Source organism: Maniola hyperantus, chromosome 14, assembly GCF_902806685.2.
Source record: "Maniola hyperantus chromosome 14, iAphHyp1.2, whole genome shotgun sequence".
In the NCBI taxonomy this organism is placed as follows: domain Eukaryota; kingdom Metazoa; phylum Arthropoda; class Insecta; order Lepidoptera; family Nymphalidae; genus Maniola; species Maniola hyperantus.
The window spans coordinates 10,409,590-10,428,291 of NC_048549.1; the positions used below are offsets into that span (position 1 = coordinate 10,409,590).

General features: G+C 35.6%; 2 protein-coding genes across 2 annotated transcripts in view; one reads left to right on the plus strand and one right to left on the minus strand.

The window, feature by feature from the left end:
- Positions 1–1,665: 1,665 nt before the first annotated feature.
- On the minus strand, positions 1,666–13,354 carry LOC117988563 (tonsoku-like protein). The gene is made up of 14 exons (XM_034975719.2): positions 13,209–13,354; positions 12,875–13,132; positions 12,462–12,627; positions 11,502–11,778; positions 10,797–10,950; positions 10,066–10,270; positions 9,593–9,782; positions 8,848–9,085; positions 8,335–8,447; positions 7,847–8,033; positions 6,371–7,727; positions 5,352–5,527; positions 4,049–4,751; positions 1,666–3,443 (listed from the first exon to the last, which is right to left on the minus strand). Exons 1-14 carry the CDS (start codon positions 13,219–13,221, stop codon positions 3,098–3,100), a joined length of 4,383 nt encoding a protein of 1,460 aa, XP_034831610.1. The 5' UTR covers positions 13,222–13,354; the 3' UTR covers positions 1,666–3,097.
- Positions 13,355–14,499: 1,145 nt separating this feature from the next.
- Positions 14,500–18,702, plus strand: part of Src64B (Tyrosine-protein kinase Src64B) — a 143,834-nt gene continuing 139,631 nt past the window's right edge. Inside the window, exon 1 of the mRNA XM_069503103.1 lies at positions 14,500–14,665. The gene's annotated coding sequence lies outside the window, so the exon portion shown is untranslated. The remainder of the gene's footprint in view (positions 14,666–18,702) is intronic.

Genomic DNA, 18,702 nt, shown 5'->3' on the forward strand with positions numbered 1-18,702 from the left:
TGTATTTGTGCTGTTTTTCTTAAAGAGCTCACCAAAGAATTTCTAAGTAGGTACTACTTCGTAGGTACACGTTTTGTAGTTTGAGCTGCGACTTCATTAATCATGATGTTGCCATGTGACCACGCCTGTGACCAACATGCATGTGACCAAGTTATAAGTTGTGACGTGTGTGTAACGTCTTTAAAATCACAGATTGTTTTTTAAGACTTTTCTTTTGCCTTCCGCGGCTAAAGCAAAAAGTATGACTTAAAAATTCAAAAAAAAAATGAATTTTATTAAACTTGTACGATGCTTGTAAATAAAGGTTTTGGGCAGAACAAGTAGTTATTCTATGATACACAGTATAATAATTATTATCAAATCTAATCTTAATCATACTGCACTATCCCACGTCTGGGCTAAGGCCTCCCTAGTCCCTCCCAATCCTAAATATTTATTATTATTATTACCTATTTAAAAAAACCTTCCATCATTCCCTATTCTGTGCTTCTTCAGGCCACGTAACCGTAAACTTATCTAATTCATCACGCCAACAACACGATTCTGCCAACTGCTGGACAAGAGTCGTTACGTGTTCAAAGTATGCATTCATACTATAAAAGTCTTAATAAAGCTACACGTCTTCCAAATCCTTTATCTTCAAACACTGCGCTTAATTCATCCCAGGCTTGCTTAGCTGTGTTTGCATTTCGAATATATTGCACACATATGTGCTTCACAGCTAAACTAAAATACGAGCAAGAGGACGTAAATCTCTAGATGGGTCAATGGGCTCTGTACCTTCAATACATGACCATAAGTCATCTATGATCAAGATGTGGCGCTGGTTGAATTTCCAGATATTGTAGTTACTAATACCTTCCAATTTCTCGAACGGTAGGTACATTGTGATGATGCCGATTAATTAACGCTCCAAAAGCCAATGTCCAATCTTCACGACGTACTTACACGTGGCAGATCGCTGACGCAAAACAAACTTTGCGAGATACGCCGCGTCGCACACCCTCGTAGTCGTGACCAGTTGACGTTTAAGCCCCACAAGTTCTAGCCTTGGAAAAACAGTGATAGAAATCTGCTGCTGACTGTAGCATTTTTGCCCTTTATATTTCTTAAATTAACATTTTTTTGGAGTCTGTTATGTAAAACCGAAAATCATGGTTACTCTAGCGTGCGAGTGGGACACCGTTGTACAGATTTGTGGCTCTCGCTCGGCATGTTTTCTCCAGTTGTCATAAGAAAATAACTTTTATCACAATGGAATAGAGTCTATTTTTCTTTCGGTGATATCCTTAAGTACTAAATCCGGTTTTAGTATAGATTCGTGGGTATATCTAACCTAAGGCTGCAATTACTTGTAAGTTACACAGTCATGAGTGTCACGTAAGTAGCTTACTTGATTAACTTACGACAAATTTAGCGAATTTACTACTAATGTATATAATTGTCATTTACCGTAGTAAATTTGTTGTCAATTTTAAAATTACGTAAGCTACTTAAGTGAGTAAAACTTACAGGTGTAATCGCGGATATAAAATAAAATCAGTCCCATGTCCCATATCTTTGCTCTGCCCATCGATGTTTCTGCCATAAAAATCATTGACAGAATCTTGGTATTCGCAGGACAAACTTTATGGAGTATGGGAGAAAAATTAAAACAGATATAGGTATACCAAATAAGTAGTTTTTTTTTTAATTTAAAAAATATTTACAACAAAATTTCTGTAAGTTTATAATTTACATAGGTACTAAATTTACTTAAAATTATCAAAAAAGCAGTTCTAAAATAAATTGGGTGGGTAAAGAGGTATAAAATAAACTGATATTGGGACTGCTCTATCTAGATGTATTTTCTTAGTCTAAAAAAACTTATTAAAAAATAAAGTAGGTATACAGGATACCTACTTTATTTTTTAATATTAATCACAATGAGACAGCCAGTTTAGTGTTTATTTTACGTGTTTAGTATATTTACGTCAATTTATTTTAGTTTATATAAATATAGACCATAAAATTGGTTTACAATTTTTGACAACTTCCAGTAAATCAAAATTTCGTTCTGGTTCCGATTTTTATAAATAATTATGTATGTAGTCTTGTAAGCGAAAATACCAGTTTTATGATGAGCAAACCAGTGAACAACAAAGCATAGAACACATTCCTAACATTTGTCATTTACATTGGAGTACAGCCAGTATGATCTATTCTATATATTATATTATCTAAAGAAATGTCAACCAGAAGAACAAAAAAAATAAAAAAAAATGTCACTCTCATACAATGACGCCTTTAATAAAGGAACCATAAGGCATACCAACATACAGAAATACATTAAAAAACTCACACAACACACTCTCAGACCAAGATCTATACATATATCTATCTATCATACTTAAACTTTGCTCAGACTTAAGATTCAGTTAAAACGAGACGGATTTATGTCAGCGATCTAGAGTAAATATGTTTCTTGGTCAGCGATATAACTGTGCCTCGTTTTAACAGTATCTTAAGTCTAAGCTAAGTCAAAGTTTCAGCCTCAATGTCAACTACATTGAAGATTTTCGTTGCTTCAAGGTCATATTGGCATCAGTTATATAATTTTGAGTGATTTTTTTATATGCTCCGCCTACCGCGGAACGTTGTAGCTTGATTTACATTTCATGTGGTGAAGCAATTTTATCGATATCATACAAAACGTAATGGCGGCACCACATGCTTGCGGCAAACAACATACAACAAACATGGACAAACGCCACAGAGTATAGTCCGTACAAAACGACTCTTCACGCGCCATTTTAACTCTATGGGTCAACTGGTCATGTCAAAAGTACGGGCTCACCCATGGATCACCTTTAAAATAAGGAGTAAAATCGCACTTTTGACATGAAATTTGACACAAAGCTATAATGGCGCGTGAGGAGTTAAATTTTACGCATTAAAGGTACTTTTTACAGTGTTTGGCTTGCAGCCAATTGGATCGAACGACAAACGATCCCAAGCATAGGCAAGATTACGCAAACACCCGTCCACACGTTTGCTAGTGCTTGTTGTTTGCTGTTTGTCGCAAGCATGTAGAGCCGCCATAGCATATTTATCACCACTATCTTGCTGTAAACTTAGTGACACCACCTTCACAATGTTCAATCATCCCTCTTCCCTTGAAGCAACTCAACCAAGTTTTCGAAAATAGCTTGAAACTTTCGCGTTCTTCGTCACTTTTGGCCACTGGGGTGACGTTTATTTCTGGAATACACCTTTTGAAGTCTATAGCGGGTAGCCAGACTTGGAAATCTGAATCTGGCGAGTATTTGAATATGTCCTGGCAACCCTCGAGGTTGATTTGTGGTACTGGAGGCTGACGTTGCAGTAATTTCTTTAGAGTGATGAAAGTTAGGTTGTTGTCTTTTAACGTTATTGATTGCAAGTGCTTGGCGCGGCCGAGAGACCTGAAAAAAGAAAGTAAATTAGGAAAAATAAAAGGATTGCAGAAAATCTTTATTAAGCACTAGATTTTTAAAAAACTAAAAGCCCGCGACTTCATATGCGCGGATTTAGGTTTTTAAAAATCCTGTGGGAACTCTTTGATTTTGCGGGATAAAAAGTAGCCTATGTCACTCTTCAGGTCATACTATATCCATGCAAAAAATCACGTCGATCTGTTGCTCCGTTGCGATGTGATTGAAGGACAAATCAACAAACATACTTTCGCATTTATAATATGGGTAGTGATTATAATATTATTATCTTCTATATCTTGTACTAGCGACTGCCCGCGGCTTCGCACGTCGAAAATATAAATCCTCTTTATTCCCTAACCCGTAGGAATTTAGAAAAATCTAGTCTTATCCCTTGTCTACATTAAAAAAGGAAGCTCTATGCAAAATTTCAGCTTTCTATGAGCTGGGCGTTGGTGAGTCAGTTAGTGATTTAGATCTCGGTCGGTCAGGCTATATTTGATGTCTATCCGTTCGCGCATCATTCAGATTTGTTATTAGAACTTGCGGGAAGGTTTCTAACTTCGTACTATCAACGTAAAAAAGAAGATACCAACCTAAATATCCTCATAAACTGTCCATCCACCAGTTTACACTTCGACAAATTGAATCTTCTTATTTTCAAGTCTTTCGCTGTGTCCATAAAGCCTGCCACACACGCCACGACACCGCCCTCCACGCCAACATCATCCAACTCCAAATCAGTTAACACATTTGGATTTAAGACCGCCATTAACGATACGACAGTCGAATATTTAATCGAATTATTACTCAAATCTATCGTTTCCAACGTATCGAAGTTTACTTTTATGCTTGAATCATTTGCATTTTCAGTTATTTTACAATTATTCAGCTTCAGAACTTTTATTTTTAAGTATTGTGTCAATTTTGCTATAGATTTAAAACCGTCATCGGAAATTGGGTTGTGACTAAAATCTATGTCTTCTAGAGATTGGCAGACAGGTCTTGTCGCTTTTTCGAAAGCGTTTAGTAAAATTTTGACCCCTTCTCCTGTAATATTGTTATTACTGAGGTCCAAAATCGTTAAATGTTTCATAGTGCATATGCTTTCGGTTAGGTATTTCATAGTGTCGTCAGCTAAATTGTTGTGTGGTAGCATTAGTGCGGTTATGTGCGTTTGGTGCGTCAGTGCGCGGAATAAGGGGCGGACTTGTAATCCGGATAGTGTGTGGGAGCCTAATGCCAAGCGTCGGGTTGTGTGACTGCGCCCTACGGCTTGTTGGATTTCTTCAGATGGAGCTGAAAGTCAAAAATCAAAATTAATTGGTTGGATAGAAGTCGTTACTTTGCGGATAAAAACAGACCAATGTGGATGGTACAACGTGCAGCATGCGATATGTACCACCCGCCTTCCCACTACTACTGAAAAACCGGCAAAGGTCGGAGACGCACACAAAGGGGGCCGTATTATAGTACAAGAAATAACACTTTTTATTTTTTATTTTGTGTTGGAACCCCAAATTCACGGTTTTTTGGATTTTTCCCTTGTGCTATGCTATAAGACATTGCTACCTGCCAAATTTCATGATTATAGGGCGACGGGAAGTACCCTATAGGTTTTGATTTCCTTAACAGAACCTGACAGACACAACAGACAGACAACGAAGTGATCCTAGGATTCCTTTTTTTTCTGGAGATGTGGAACCATAAAAACCATCATTATAGGAATTTCAATCGAACCTGATGTTATGTATAGTCCGCGACAGGTTGAGATGGCAATCGGGGTATAAGGCGGGGGGGACGCCCCGCACACCCGCGCTCGCCCGCACTGGGTTAGCGCGGGGGCTGTGCGGGTTCCGTTCCCGATTGCCATCTCGAATCAAAGCTAGTTTAACTTACCGATCTCCAAAGCGTCGCAGCACTCGAGATATCTCTCTTCAGCGGGCGATGCTTTGAAGGTCGTTATGCATGTCTGCAGTTCGGGAGAAGACAAGACCAGACTGAGCGGGTCTTCCTCCGACAGTATTGCACCGTCTGACGTCATTAAACTGAATACTGGACGCACGCCCGTTAATCTGGAATTATTAAGTACTAGCTGATGCCCGCGACTTCGTACGCGTAGATTTAGGTTTTTAAAAATCCTGTGGGAAATTTTCCGGGATAAAAAGTAGCCTATGTCCTTCCCCAGGTCGCAAGCTACCTCTGTACCAAATTTCGTCAAAATCGGTTTAACGGTTGAGCCGTGAAAAGCTAGCAGACAGACAGACAGACACACTTTCGCATTTATAATATTAGTATGGATGAATAACATTTTAGTCAATTTGATGGAGCAAAAACTGATCCAATGTATAGAACATGAAATACGTATCGAATGTTTTCTTTTATCGGATGCATAACAACGAACATTGTACAAGTTATACAGGCATGATAACTAAAAAAAATATCGCAACGGAGTCCATAGGCAAATAAACAAGGGAATAATATATAGATTCATATAATATAATATTTTTTTATAAAGAATATTAGCAATGGTAAATGACTAATATTCCCCTTTCCTCTCCAACTAAGCGTCAGGCTTATGCTAGGAGTAGGTACGACAATAGTGCAACGGGCGGGGTTTGCACCGTCGACCTTTCGGTTTTCAGTCCACTCCTTTACCGGTTGAGCTATTGAGGCTTTAAATTATCATATTTGTTTAAAGTAGAATGAAAAATATTAGAGTAAAATACTCGATTCTGTGACAAAACTACTAAGTTCAATTTGAAAAACGCAACAATTAGGCATTCCTAAAATTATTTGAAGTAAAAAGTTTTTTCTCTTATAATTCATGAATAAAATGGGCTTTTTTGCCTTTTAAACCATGTAAACATTAAAAAAATCATATCATACTTACATAGTTTGAGTAGATATTCACTTACTTGTAATATCTCGACTTCACCTCTTCGACCAGCCAGCTGATTGTCAATTTGTTTATCATGTCCAATTTCAGCGATATTAACAATATTTTATCTTCTATCTTCACTTTGACTGCGGCGGGAGGCATTATTTGAGTCTGCATCGCCCTCCCATTCTTCGATTGCACTATATTTATAGGTTGTATCAAATTCATTGGTTGTACTATATTGGGATTAACATTCTGCATTATATTGAAACCGTCATTGGAGTTTGAATAACTGAAATTCTCGCCTGAAGAATGTCTTGAAAACGATTTAGTTGGTCTTTTATTAGTTTCTCTAACTTCATTATCACTGCCACTGTTACTTGATTGATCTACTTCAGATTTACGTCGTTGAAAACCAGCTCTAAGTAACGTACTTTGTCTTTTCCATCGCCTCTTCATATTTTCTCTTGTGTCATTCAATTTAGAACTATTCAATTCTCTCGATATATTTCTAAAGGATTCAGCCGTTTTTTGGGGACAAATATTTTCGTTTCTCTGCAAATATTCTGAATCGGAACTGTTTTCACTCACATCAATAACTTCATTGAATCTGGATTTCTTTTTCGATTTCCCATTATTATCTGTCAAAGGACTTATTTTATTTAAATTTTCTATACTGTCTTTTAGACTATCAATCGATGTTTTCTTCGCCACGACGGTTAATGGATCACTTAATTTTCGTCTCTTTGCCGTATTCATACCTATATCGTCATCTAACCAATCATCATCGACTTCGTCAGGGGCTAATAACGCTGGTTTAGATTTAGGCTTTTTCACATCTGATTCTGGCAAATCTATATTTCGATTTCTAAGAGCAGAAATGGCATTTCTATACTCTTTGACACTCGAAATTTTGTCTTTATCTTCATTTGCAGTTCTCTCGTCTTCTGAAGAGTTTGAGTCATCAGATGGAAAAGCGGTTTGATTTCTAACATTTTGTGAAGCGTCTATTTCATCATCACTTTCATCGTCAATAATATTGCGCCTTTTGAACGCGGGTGAATACAGCTCTTTTACACTGCTATTCATTTTTGATGTACTTGGAGGTGTTCTATCTCTGATAGTTTGTTTAACCGGTGTTTTCGATTTTGATATATTTAATACTGATTCTATAGGATTACTTTTCTCAGTTATATTATTTATTTTATTTGATATATTATTATACAGTATTTCTTCGTCTCGGGTAAGAATGGTACCCGTTCGCCATTTTTGTAGCACTTGTAAAGGTGTTTCCCCAAAGTCAGTTTTTAAGGATGGGACAGCGCCCCTTTCTAGCAATAACTGTACTACTTCCAAGTGACCATTGCTAGCTGCATCATATAGAGGTGTTATACCTGTACAATGATAATATAAACCATAGCGTTAAGGACCATTTTATATAGTTATATTAATACTTTCAAGATTTCTTCTTTAAGCTTATTTTTTTGTTTTTAAAAATTACGAAAAAACTTACCATCACAGTTGACACCGCCTCGATCATTAATATTGGCTCCATTATCGATCAATATGTTAACGATTTCAATATGACCATGTATGCAGGCTTCGTGTAACGGCAACCAGCCGGCATTGTCTCTTATGTTAACTGGATGACCTTTAGCTATTAGACGTTCTACCAGTAATTTATTACCAGATATACACGCCTGTAAACCAACAAAGATACTCTTTAATAATTGCTATTATGTATTTAAAATCACAAAAAAGTAAAACTATTTGAAATAATTAAGAATAAAAAACCAGTTTGATTTAAATTCTAAATTAAAACACCTTGCTCAAAAAGCGGAAAAAATAATCGCGAAAACTTCATTTTTATTTCTTTATCGTGACCTTAATCTATGATGCAAACACTGGTTTATGTTTTCAGCATTTCACAACTCTTCCACAAAATCCACTTGCTAATTCAAAGTTTCTCGTAGTTTAAAGTAAGTGAATGTAAATACATACAACATGCAGTTGTGTTTCTCCCTTCATGTTTTTCTTGATAGCGAAACCTTTGCCTCGTCTCCTTGTTTCGCGCTTAGCTTCACTCACATCTTCTTCATTAGTATCCGAAAGATCTGAAAACACGTTTACTGATTTGAATTTTTTGATTTCTATTCGATACAATAAGTTTATATTATCTTGTAAGTTTGCCATAAAAATCGTCGCTTTGCAATTAGTCGATTTAAAAAAGCGACACTTTTTAACAAAAATTTACGTTTCATCAAAAAATGCGCACCTACGCTAATTTTTAAGTCCTTGAATATCCTCTCATTTAAACTTCTTTAATTGTCAAGAGTTAAAAAAACAATGTAAACAAACTTGTCAAATCATCACAACATTATATATGCGTGATATATTTCTCCCCTCCACCATTGGAGTTTTGACCATCCTCCGAATCTTCTAGATTGTCTGCATCATCACATCTAAATGCTCTTAACTAAGCTTTAGCATGGCAAGCCTAACACTATTAGTTACCTGTCAAATCATCAAGGCATATGTCATCCCCAATATGCGTGGTATCTTCATCTCCACCACCAGCAGAACTCTGATCATCCTCTGAACAATGTTCTAGATTGTCAACATCATCATATCCTAATGCCTTTAACTCAGATTTTGTTTCCTCCATTTTGTCCAGCTCACCATATTCCTCTTGGTATTTCAATAGGTTCTTTAGTATTCTTACTTCATACTTCTTTTTATTCCAGTCTCTTGCCTTTAATTGAAGGGTTGAATTATTCACAGATTTTTACTTAGCTTTTAAACTGTACAGGTTGATTGATTTTTTAGATATGATTTTATATTGACATTTTAGATTCAAATTATATCAATTGGTTTCTACTTGGTATAGTAAAAATTACGGCACGTCAATAATATAAAATTTTAATAAAACTTTACCCATAAGACTACCCTGTAGCACACTACATTGATTTTATTTTTTACATTATGTGTTAAACAAATAATTTGCACGCGTTTACGGAAACATTCAACATTGTTCTTGAACTAAGCAATTGCTTTTATGATTTACAAAATCGAAAGCTTTAGATAGATCAATAAATTAAGTATGAACAATAAATTGGCAAATATCAGACTGTGATTTTTCTAGCTTAATTGTTGTAGGATGGACTATGTATTACATTATTATAATGGTTAAAGAGATAAAATGAGTAACAGATAGTAAGTGAAAAGAAAATAAAAAGAAATAAATTGTTTATTCACTTACAGCATTCCTAGCATCAAGACAGGCCTTCTCGATCTGGTCATAAGGTTTCTTGGCAAGGAATGAAACTTCAGCAATATTGTACAGGGTGGTATAAGCTTCTTTAGGGACATCCTTTATGAGTTCATACTCTTTGTAGTAGTATCGTAGCGCGTCGTAGTAATAGCCCATATCTTTGTATGTTTGATATAAACTGTAAAAAGTTTTTTTAAATTCTTTAATAATAATAATACTATTAATTTAACATCTTTGACTTGGAACAAGAATTACGCTTAAAAATATTATCAAAGTAAGTAATCATATCAACTTGATAATTAGTAACATTTTACATTACTACTGAACCTAAGGAGTATAAAACACATAAAGAGTATGAAACGCATATTTTTAAAGAACTATCAAATAGTGCTGTAAACAATAGTAAGTACACATATTGTATTCTTTATGTTAATGAAAATATAGCAAAAGCAATAACTTGCCTAACATAAATAGGTATCAATGTCTTCCCACAGTCCCCAGCCAACTCAGCGTGGTCCAACATCTTGAGATAATACTCCACCGCACCAGTATAGTTGAGCAGATGGCATGCCCCATCTCCGAGTTTTTCATACAGCCTCTTAAACGTTACATGGTCCGATGGATCCGTCGATACTAGCAGGTCTTCAGTGTAGCACATTGCTGCAACTGTAAGATTGAAATGGCAGGTATAACTTGTGTCAATGAAGAAACAAATCTAAACGAAGTGGCGAATCATTCCGTCTCACTTATGCACTATACACAGGTATAGTGTGTAAAGGCGCAAACAATATATCGGACGCGTCTGACAGCCGCGACTTAAAGGTATCTGGATAATACCAACGTAAGTCGCAGACGTAACCTTGAGCACATGGACGTCCAAGATATCTTGCAAGCCGCGTTCCAAACGACAGTGAGCGTCTCATAGTTTGTTTCACGCTTAAGTGAGATAAAATGATTGAAACTGCCATTTTAGATTTGTTTATTTTCGTATGTCACATGCTATAAACACTGTTTGTGAATTGCATCAGTCAAAGTCACTAAACTAGCTGATCTTATGTAGCAAATATAATATTAGCAAGCCTTAAACTTTCGCCGAGCGTTTTGAGTCAGTGTGTACAGTGGGCATTACACATTTGTAAATACAAAAAAAATCAATCTATTACAATTTTACAATGGCATAAAAGTAGCTTACCAACTTTAAGATTCGATTCAATGTTCTCCTTTTCCTCTTCATCAGGTGTTTTAAGTTTCCAGGCCTTGAGGAGGACCTGTTTGGCACTCTGGTAATCTGACATCTTACATAATATCTCCGCCTTTGCTGACAACGTTTGACATGTTTTTAACACCTGAAGTTGTAGAAATATCTTAAGAACATGTAGAAAAAACCAGTCAGGTGCGAGTCAGACTTGCACATAAAGGGTTCCATATTATCATACAAAATATTAACGACTAGTTTATAATTATTTAATGTGCAATATTGCAGTAACTATAATAATTTTTGAAATTTTTATTTTGTGCTGCAATAGAAATATACGCTCTGTGAATTTTAGCCTCTCTAGCTATTACGGTTCATGAGAAACAGACCGCTGACAGACAGACGGATGGACAGAGGAAGCTCCCATTGGCATGCTTCGGGTTTGAAACCCTAAAAAGAACATGTAAAAGACTCATATTTTTTCTTTTAGGAGTTTCATGCATGTCATCATGAGGAATTCAGATATACAAAAATTCTACACTTGATTGGCATTATTGAGGTTCCATCCTTTTCTGGATGAAATAGGATGGTATGTTTAGGTTATAGTATAGCTTACGATTAATATTATTGCAGTCACAGCACAAGTTTCCCTAAATATTACGTAAGTCCCGCAAAGTACGAAATACATTCAATTACCCTTACCTTGTCATCAAGCCTGCTAGCAACTTCTAAAGCCTTATTCAAACAACTCAAAGCCTTAGCATAGTCTTTCTTCTTATTATTATGCAACAACGCTTCTGTTATATAACAGTTATGTAGGATCTCATACAAATCCTGATTAGTACATATTGTGATAGCCTTGTGTATGCAGTCTATAGCTTTATCTAAATGGCCTAAGTGTTCTTGAACTACACCGATGTTGAGTAGAAGTCTGGCTCGCATATCCATTAGCTCAGTTTTTGTTACTTTGCCATTTAGTCTGTGAAAATTAAGTAAATTAAGTAAAGAAAAGTAAAGAAAGTATTTAGAAATTAAGTAAAGTTAAACAGATTATTATGATTGGCTTTCCACCAGTGATGTGTGAAGAATGAGGATTCATAGCATGAAACCCAGAAATCATTTCACTTTCACATCTAGTGCCCTGTAAACGGTCAAACATGTTTGTCAAATTATTTGAACATCTGCCGTGTTTTATGCGTATGTAAAACAAACGTCGTTTGGCAATTTTTTTTGTCAAACATGCTTGAAGGTGTACGGCTGCGTTTGTCAAACAAACTATGTGTTTGGCAAATTTGATTCACGGTGTGTTTGACTGTCTATGGGGCACTTGAGAGTGGCAAATTGTAATTGGTGTAATACAATGTATTATCATCATCATCATTATCATGAGCAACCCATCATTTGGCCATAGTTTACCAGTCTAGCAAAGTGCGGATTGGCAGACTACACAAACCTTTGAGGACATTAGGAAGAATCTCTCTCAGGCATGCAGATTTCCATACGATGTTTTCCTTCACTATTAAAGATAGGATATTCGATTACTTGAAACGGACATAACTCTAGAAACTTAGAGACTTAGAGTTATGTACCCCCAACCGATACGTAAGAGTACGAACCCCTCCACCTTTGATTAGGAGGTGGATGTTCTAAAGTAAAACATACTTTTCACAAAGCACCAGGCTTTTCATGAAAGCCTTCTCGGCAGCAGTCAGCGATTGTTTGGATTCGGCTTCATCAGAAGAACTCTGTCCTTGCAATAAATATATTCTTCCCAGTGTGGCCATGGCTCTCTGCTCCTCCACTAGATTGTTGAGCTCTTTTGCTACAGCTGGAAAAATCAAATACTTATTATTATTAGGTTTTGTCTATTAACATGACTGCACCCTGCATTTGATGCATGTTGATGCACAAAACACACAGAATTAAACCTTAGAAATTGATATATATGACACTAAACATTAGAAATTGATATTACTTACAAAAAAGTACCACAACCACTCAGTAGTGAGAGAAAGAAGATTGGGTCAATCAATGCAATGCAATGACACTAAACCTTAGAAATTGATATTACTTACATAAGTGCCGCTCTTCATACTTCAGAGCCTTGTCGAATTCAGCCATGAGCATGTACATTTCACCTATCATCCTGTTACAAGTCCCCCATTCCATACGAAGACCGAGTTCCTTACAAATTGAGGCCTCATTTTTGTACTCATCTAATGCGTCACTATACCGAGTTTGCTTGTAATAATACGACGCTAAATCATTGCAGGCTTCAGCATAGGCCCGCTTGTTGCTACCGTTTAAAGCCTTCTTCTTTTTACGAATCAATTCTGGAAAAGTTAAAACATTTCGATAGGTAAACTTAGCCACAAAAACACATGCACGACATTGATAAACTGCTATTACTTTCTTCTTCCATGATTAAGCTTTTTTAAATCATAGCATTTTTACAAGTTCTAATTTGTAGCTATAAATAACAAAGTAGATCTTAAAAACTTATTTTACAAAATAATAATTGTTTTCTTTTTCTTTAACAAAAAAGCGCTTTTTAGTTGATAATTGACATTTGACAATTGATTGACATTGACAATTGAATGGAATAGGGATGGGTTACGGATGAGTATTTTAAATACTTGGTATTTTCGACAGGTATGTTTGAGCTTCAAAGTATGCATACGTGATTTTGTAAAAAAAATAGGTAGAGGGAATTTACCTGGAATTTACTAAGTCACACGACCATGCCTAAATCCAGTTGATCCGGCTATTTAAACTACTACCTGATACCTACATATTAGTAGGTAGGTATACTTAACTTAATAATTCTAGGGGTCTTACTGGACTGGCACGTGAAGTTGTAAAATAATATTCTGTCGAAACAGACACATCTACTGTGGTCTATTACTTATCTTATAAGCATAATACTATTAAGCAAAATAAGAAGAAGAAGCATAATACTCTGACTAATCGGTATTGTCTAATAAACAAAATACCTACGTAACTAAAATAAATAATAGGTACTATAAAATGGGGTGATTTGGAAAGATTCATGAGATTATTTTGGTCATTTTGAATAATTACTTTCTTAAGGTCATATTTTCTTTTCTAGTTACACTTTCAATTCGTTACCCACCTATCTGTCAATAATTCTGACTAATTTTGAGGATAGAAGATCGCAATGGTTTTGTAGCAATTTAAAAAATTGAAGAAGTGCATATTTTTTGTGAATTTTATAGGTGTCCAACTTTCATCTGCAACTCAAAAAATATAATTAATGTAGGTAACTAAGTGGAATATCAATATTAGATAGGTATGTATTCATGATTAAAGATAGATCGATAGTATCGATAGTATTGCCTTTTATTATTTTTTTGTTCTTCTGGCTTTACACAGATTAGCCAATGTCAGGTTTGTTATTTATTAAAGTTTAAAGTTAGGGAAACTTTGGATAAAATTGAAAATTCGGGATTTGGAATTTTATTGCCTTTATCAATAGTATTGTTTTGCGCTATCGCTACTATCGATAGTATTGTGACGTCACGATACTATCTGTGGTTACTATCGGTTTTGCCTTAACTATCGATAGTCTATCGATATTAGAGTATCGATTGGCAACTCTCTGGTCTCTGGCACAGGGCACTGGCAACATTTTATTAGCAAAAATCAAATCGGTGAAAAAATAATAAAAGCAAGGCAAGACAGGATGCGACGCGAGCTGAAATTTTGATTTTGCCGATTGAAAAGAATTGCAAAGAAAGCTAAAACAAAACAGACTATTTCAGTTTTTGTGTTAGTGATACTGTTGTAACAGGTATTTTTAATGTAAGGATCACACGCTGTACAGTTTCACCCATTTGCCGGTGGCAGTAAGTTTGTTTATTATTGATGTTTATTTTTTGTTTTACCTATTTATTAATTAAAAATAGAACTTTAAAAAAACTTTCGCAGATGGCACTTGACGCTATTTATATAATTAAAATTAATTATTTAAATTTCGTTCGTTCTATTTAAATTTCGAATAATTCAAAATAAGTAATTTAAAATTGAAAGGCAGGTAAGTACCTACCAAGTCTTTTCACGCATAGTTTTTTTATCCTACCTTCGGCTAAAAAATATTTTATGAATGTTTAAATAATGTTTGTACTTACTTACTTACTTACTTAAACATTTGATAAAGTAAAAGAAGAAGAAGTAGGTAGGTACCTACGAAGGTATACCGTATAAGTACCTAATATAGAAAAGTTTAGCATTAATTACAATCATAAGGAAGAGACCATTTAGGTAGAAAAAGAAATGGAAATTTATATATAAGTAGGTAGGTACTTACCTAATTATTTAAAACCAATATTTAATGATAGTAGCTTACATCCCGGGGATGGACATACCTATGCTGCTTTTTATCCCAGAAAATTGATGAATTCCCTTGGGATTTAAAAAAAACTACTGGCTGATTGACATTCTTAATATTATCAACATACAGTTCAAACTGTTGGCTCTAGAAACTTTAAGAAAAACTAGATAATTAGGTACCTGACATTGGCTAATCTGTGTAAAGCCAGAAGAAGAACAAAAAAAAAAGTAGGTACCTATTGCAAGTAGGTTCTCTCTGTAATGTAGACCAAGAAAGAATTTACATGACTGTCATCTGATCTCTCTCTGGTTGTGTTGAATTTCCATCTCATCAGACTATAAGAGCAAAGGGATACTTAATAATAGTAAAAATGAATAGTAAATAATACTTACTACCATCCACTAGAGCCTAGGCTTTAACTAAAGGACTCCGAAAAATGATTACCAAAAATATGGCATTTTAGAAAAACTAGTGTTTCAAAATAGTTTGCTACAGGACCAAACTTAAAACTAACTAGGAACCTTGGTCCTATTTTTTAGAAACTCTGTTTTGGAAATTCCCACATTTTCCCCATAGAACATACCTAGGTCGATGACATAAAATTATAGTAAAGATGTATTAGTGGCTTATGTTCCTGCATCTACATTCTACAACATTACATTCCCATGCTGGCGACGCGCGACGTCCCGGCGCCGTACAAGGCGCCAGCAACGACCTTCCCTATTTAGCGACGCGCGGACGTGGAAGGGAATTCGTTATCAACAATTCAAAAACACTGGCATTCCGAGTAATGATCAAGATCTGAATTTGTTAAATAGGTTTTTTAGCCTGTGAATTACAAGGAATGCTATTCTAATGCTAAGGAACCTTTATAGTTTCGCCATGTCCGTCCGTCCGTCCTCGGTTAATCTCAGAGACTATTAGTGCTAGAAATCTGTAATTTGGCATGGGTATAAATATTAATCACACCGACAAATTGGTGAAATAAAATTTTGTTTGATAATTTTTTTTTGGGTAGCTCCCCTACATGTAAAGTGGGGATGAATTTTTTTTCTCGTCTATCTTTTAAAAATATTGTGGGTGTGGAAACATCATTTTTCGATTTCGAGATCCGTTGGTAAAATATGATGTTTTAAAGTAGGTACTAATCTAGTTATTAGATTCAAGTGACATCTGTTTTTCGAGGTTAATTGTGACTACGGAACACTACACTGCGCGTGGTCCGCCACGCACTTGGCCGGTTTTTTTTACAATGTTCCCTGTGGAAAAAGACTGCTTGATTTTATTATTTTGGTCCTCTCGTAATTTAAAATTTTGCGTTTTAGAACCGAAAAAGCGAGTGAGCAAACCAAAATTCTTTGTAGGTATAGTTATTGCATTTCACAAAGGCGAGTGGCGCATGCTTGTGTAAGTCGTATCGGTATAAGTAAGGTACAGTAAATGTGTGCGTTTGCGAGCGCTTGCTCGCGACTGATTGGTCCGCGCGACGTGCGACGCGGACGTGCACCCACACTTACGCCACGTCCGCGTATACGACGTAACCACAAGTAAAGTTCACTCGCCTTCGTGACTTGCAAGAACTGTACTTACTTACTTAGTTTCTAATTCGAACCTCGCATCGCAATCGCATCGGATTATTTATTATTGGCCGTTGGCATTACCTAATCCTTAGAGACAAACTTGCGTGGAAGCAACCGGCAGAGCTTGCAGTTGTCCGCAAGGGCCGATTCTCTTGTACACAATCTCTAAACTAAACTAAATTAACAGGTCTAAATCTAGTGCTATCCTTTTCCGCAAGCAACATTATGAAAGGGATTTCAATAGATTTAGACGTGTCGTTTTAGTTTGGTTTAAGAGATTGTGAACAATGGAATTAGCCTCATTGTAATATTAATATTACATATTGTAACTTTTTATGATTTGAAAAAAGCAACTGCTACCTAGCACTTAGCAGTTGCTCGTCAAACAGAAACATGTTTCTTGCCGGCTCTTTTCACTATAATCTACATTAGGAACCGGTGGTAGGTAGGTAGAGTCACAGGACTAGCATAAGAGACACTAGTTATCCTACATGATATAAATAAATTATGATTATATGATAAGCTTCTTGGGCATTACCTATTAGCAAATTTATCGATAATACGTTATTAATTATTTTAACTAAGATATTGATCATAACGATTTGGGCGATTGTCATCTGGCGGTAGCAACTCATCTTTACTAATATTATAAATGCGAAAGTGTGTCTAACTGTGTGATTTTGACGTAATTTGGTAATTTTGCATCCCGAAAAAGGACATAGGCTACTTTTTATCCCGGAAAATCAAAGAGTTCCTACGGGATTTAAAAAAATCTAAATCCACGCGGGTGAAGTCGCGGGTATCATCTAGTTAAGAATAATTAATTATTAAACAGTAGCATGTGTACATAGTAACTAGGTGCGATTACAATCAGATGCAAGTGATAAGAGCTGGAACAGATAAAATTATATCACAATAACTGTTTGCCTTGTACCTACCTACTTAATTTTAATAAAGGCCCACAAATATTGCTAGTTTTGTCAGTTCATTTTATAAGAGGTTTAACGTCATCATTACACCTACATCTATTCTTATAATAATGAAAAAAATACTGAACAAGTCTTATACTTTTTCTTAAAGTAACCGATAATCTAAATATATAAAAGGAAAAGGTGACTGACTGACTGACTGACTGATCTATCAACGCACAGCTCAAACTACTGGACGGATCGGGCTGAAATTTGGCATGCAGATAGCTATTATGACATAGGCATGTGTTAAGAAAGGATTTTTAAAAATTCAACTGCTAAGGGGGTAAAATAGCAGTTTGAAATTTATGCCGTCCACGCGGACAAAGCCGCGGGAATAAGCACTAGCTTATTCCCTTAGACACTAGTCTATGATGAGACAAGTCTATGAATAAATATGAAAAGGATATAAGAAAGTACAATAAAGATTATTTATCTCAGTGGGGGTCTGCTCTCGTAGTTTAGATTTTTTGTCCAATTTCTAATAAGTTTGAAAAAAATGGTCGATTTGTCTTCTTTGGTTTTTATTGATAAGTAAAAGAACCGACTCCATGTCACAGATAAAATAATGTGTAAAGTTGCATCTATATAAATGACAAGATATGGTCAAGCTAACAAAATTTTCACGGTTTTGGAACCAAATAAATCAGCGCCAACTCTTAGATACTAATGAACGACCCATTTGAAATCCAGACGTCACTGAGGTTGCATTGGTGCTAAAGTATCACTGAGTCTGTGCCATTTTGTTTGTTCAATAACCCTGTCCATACGAAGTAATATATAAGTCAATGGTAAGTTGTAACTGGTACCTATTCCAATGTTACTTCTTCTGTTAATAAATAAATAACCACTTACTGCTTTTCTTAAAGAATTCAATAAACTCATCCGATATGATTTACTCGTAGAAAACAGAAATATTTCCCACGGTCCCGAATGCAGAAATAGAAAATCAGTTTTCCTATAAAATATAAATGTATCCTGGGGTCGGAAACCGGCGCTGCAAG

Bases quoted from the DNA above. Each gene is read 5' to 3' on its own strand.
- LOC117988563 (XM_034975719.2), bottom strand. The intron at 9,086-9,592 runs GTAAGTGAATAA...CTTCAATTAAAG, and splicing joins GTCTTGATGCTAGGAATGCT to GCAAGAGACTGGAATAAAAA. The intron at 7,728-7,846 runs GTAAGTTTTTTC...ATCATTGTACAG, and splicing joins AGGCGGTGTCAACTGTGATG to GTATAACACCTCTATATGAT.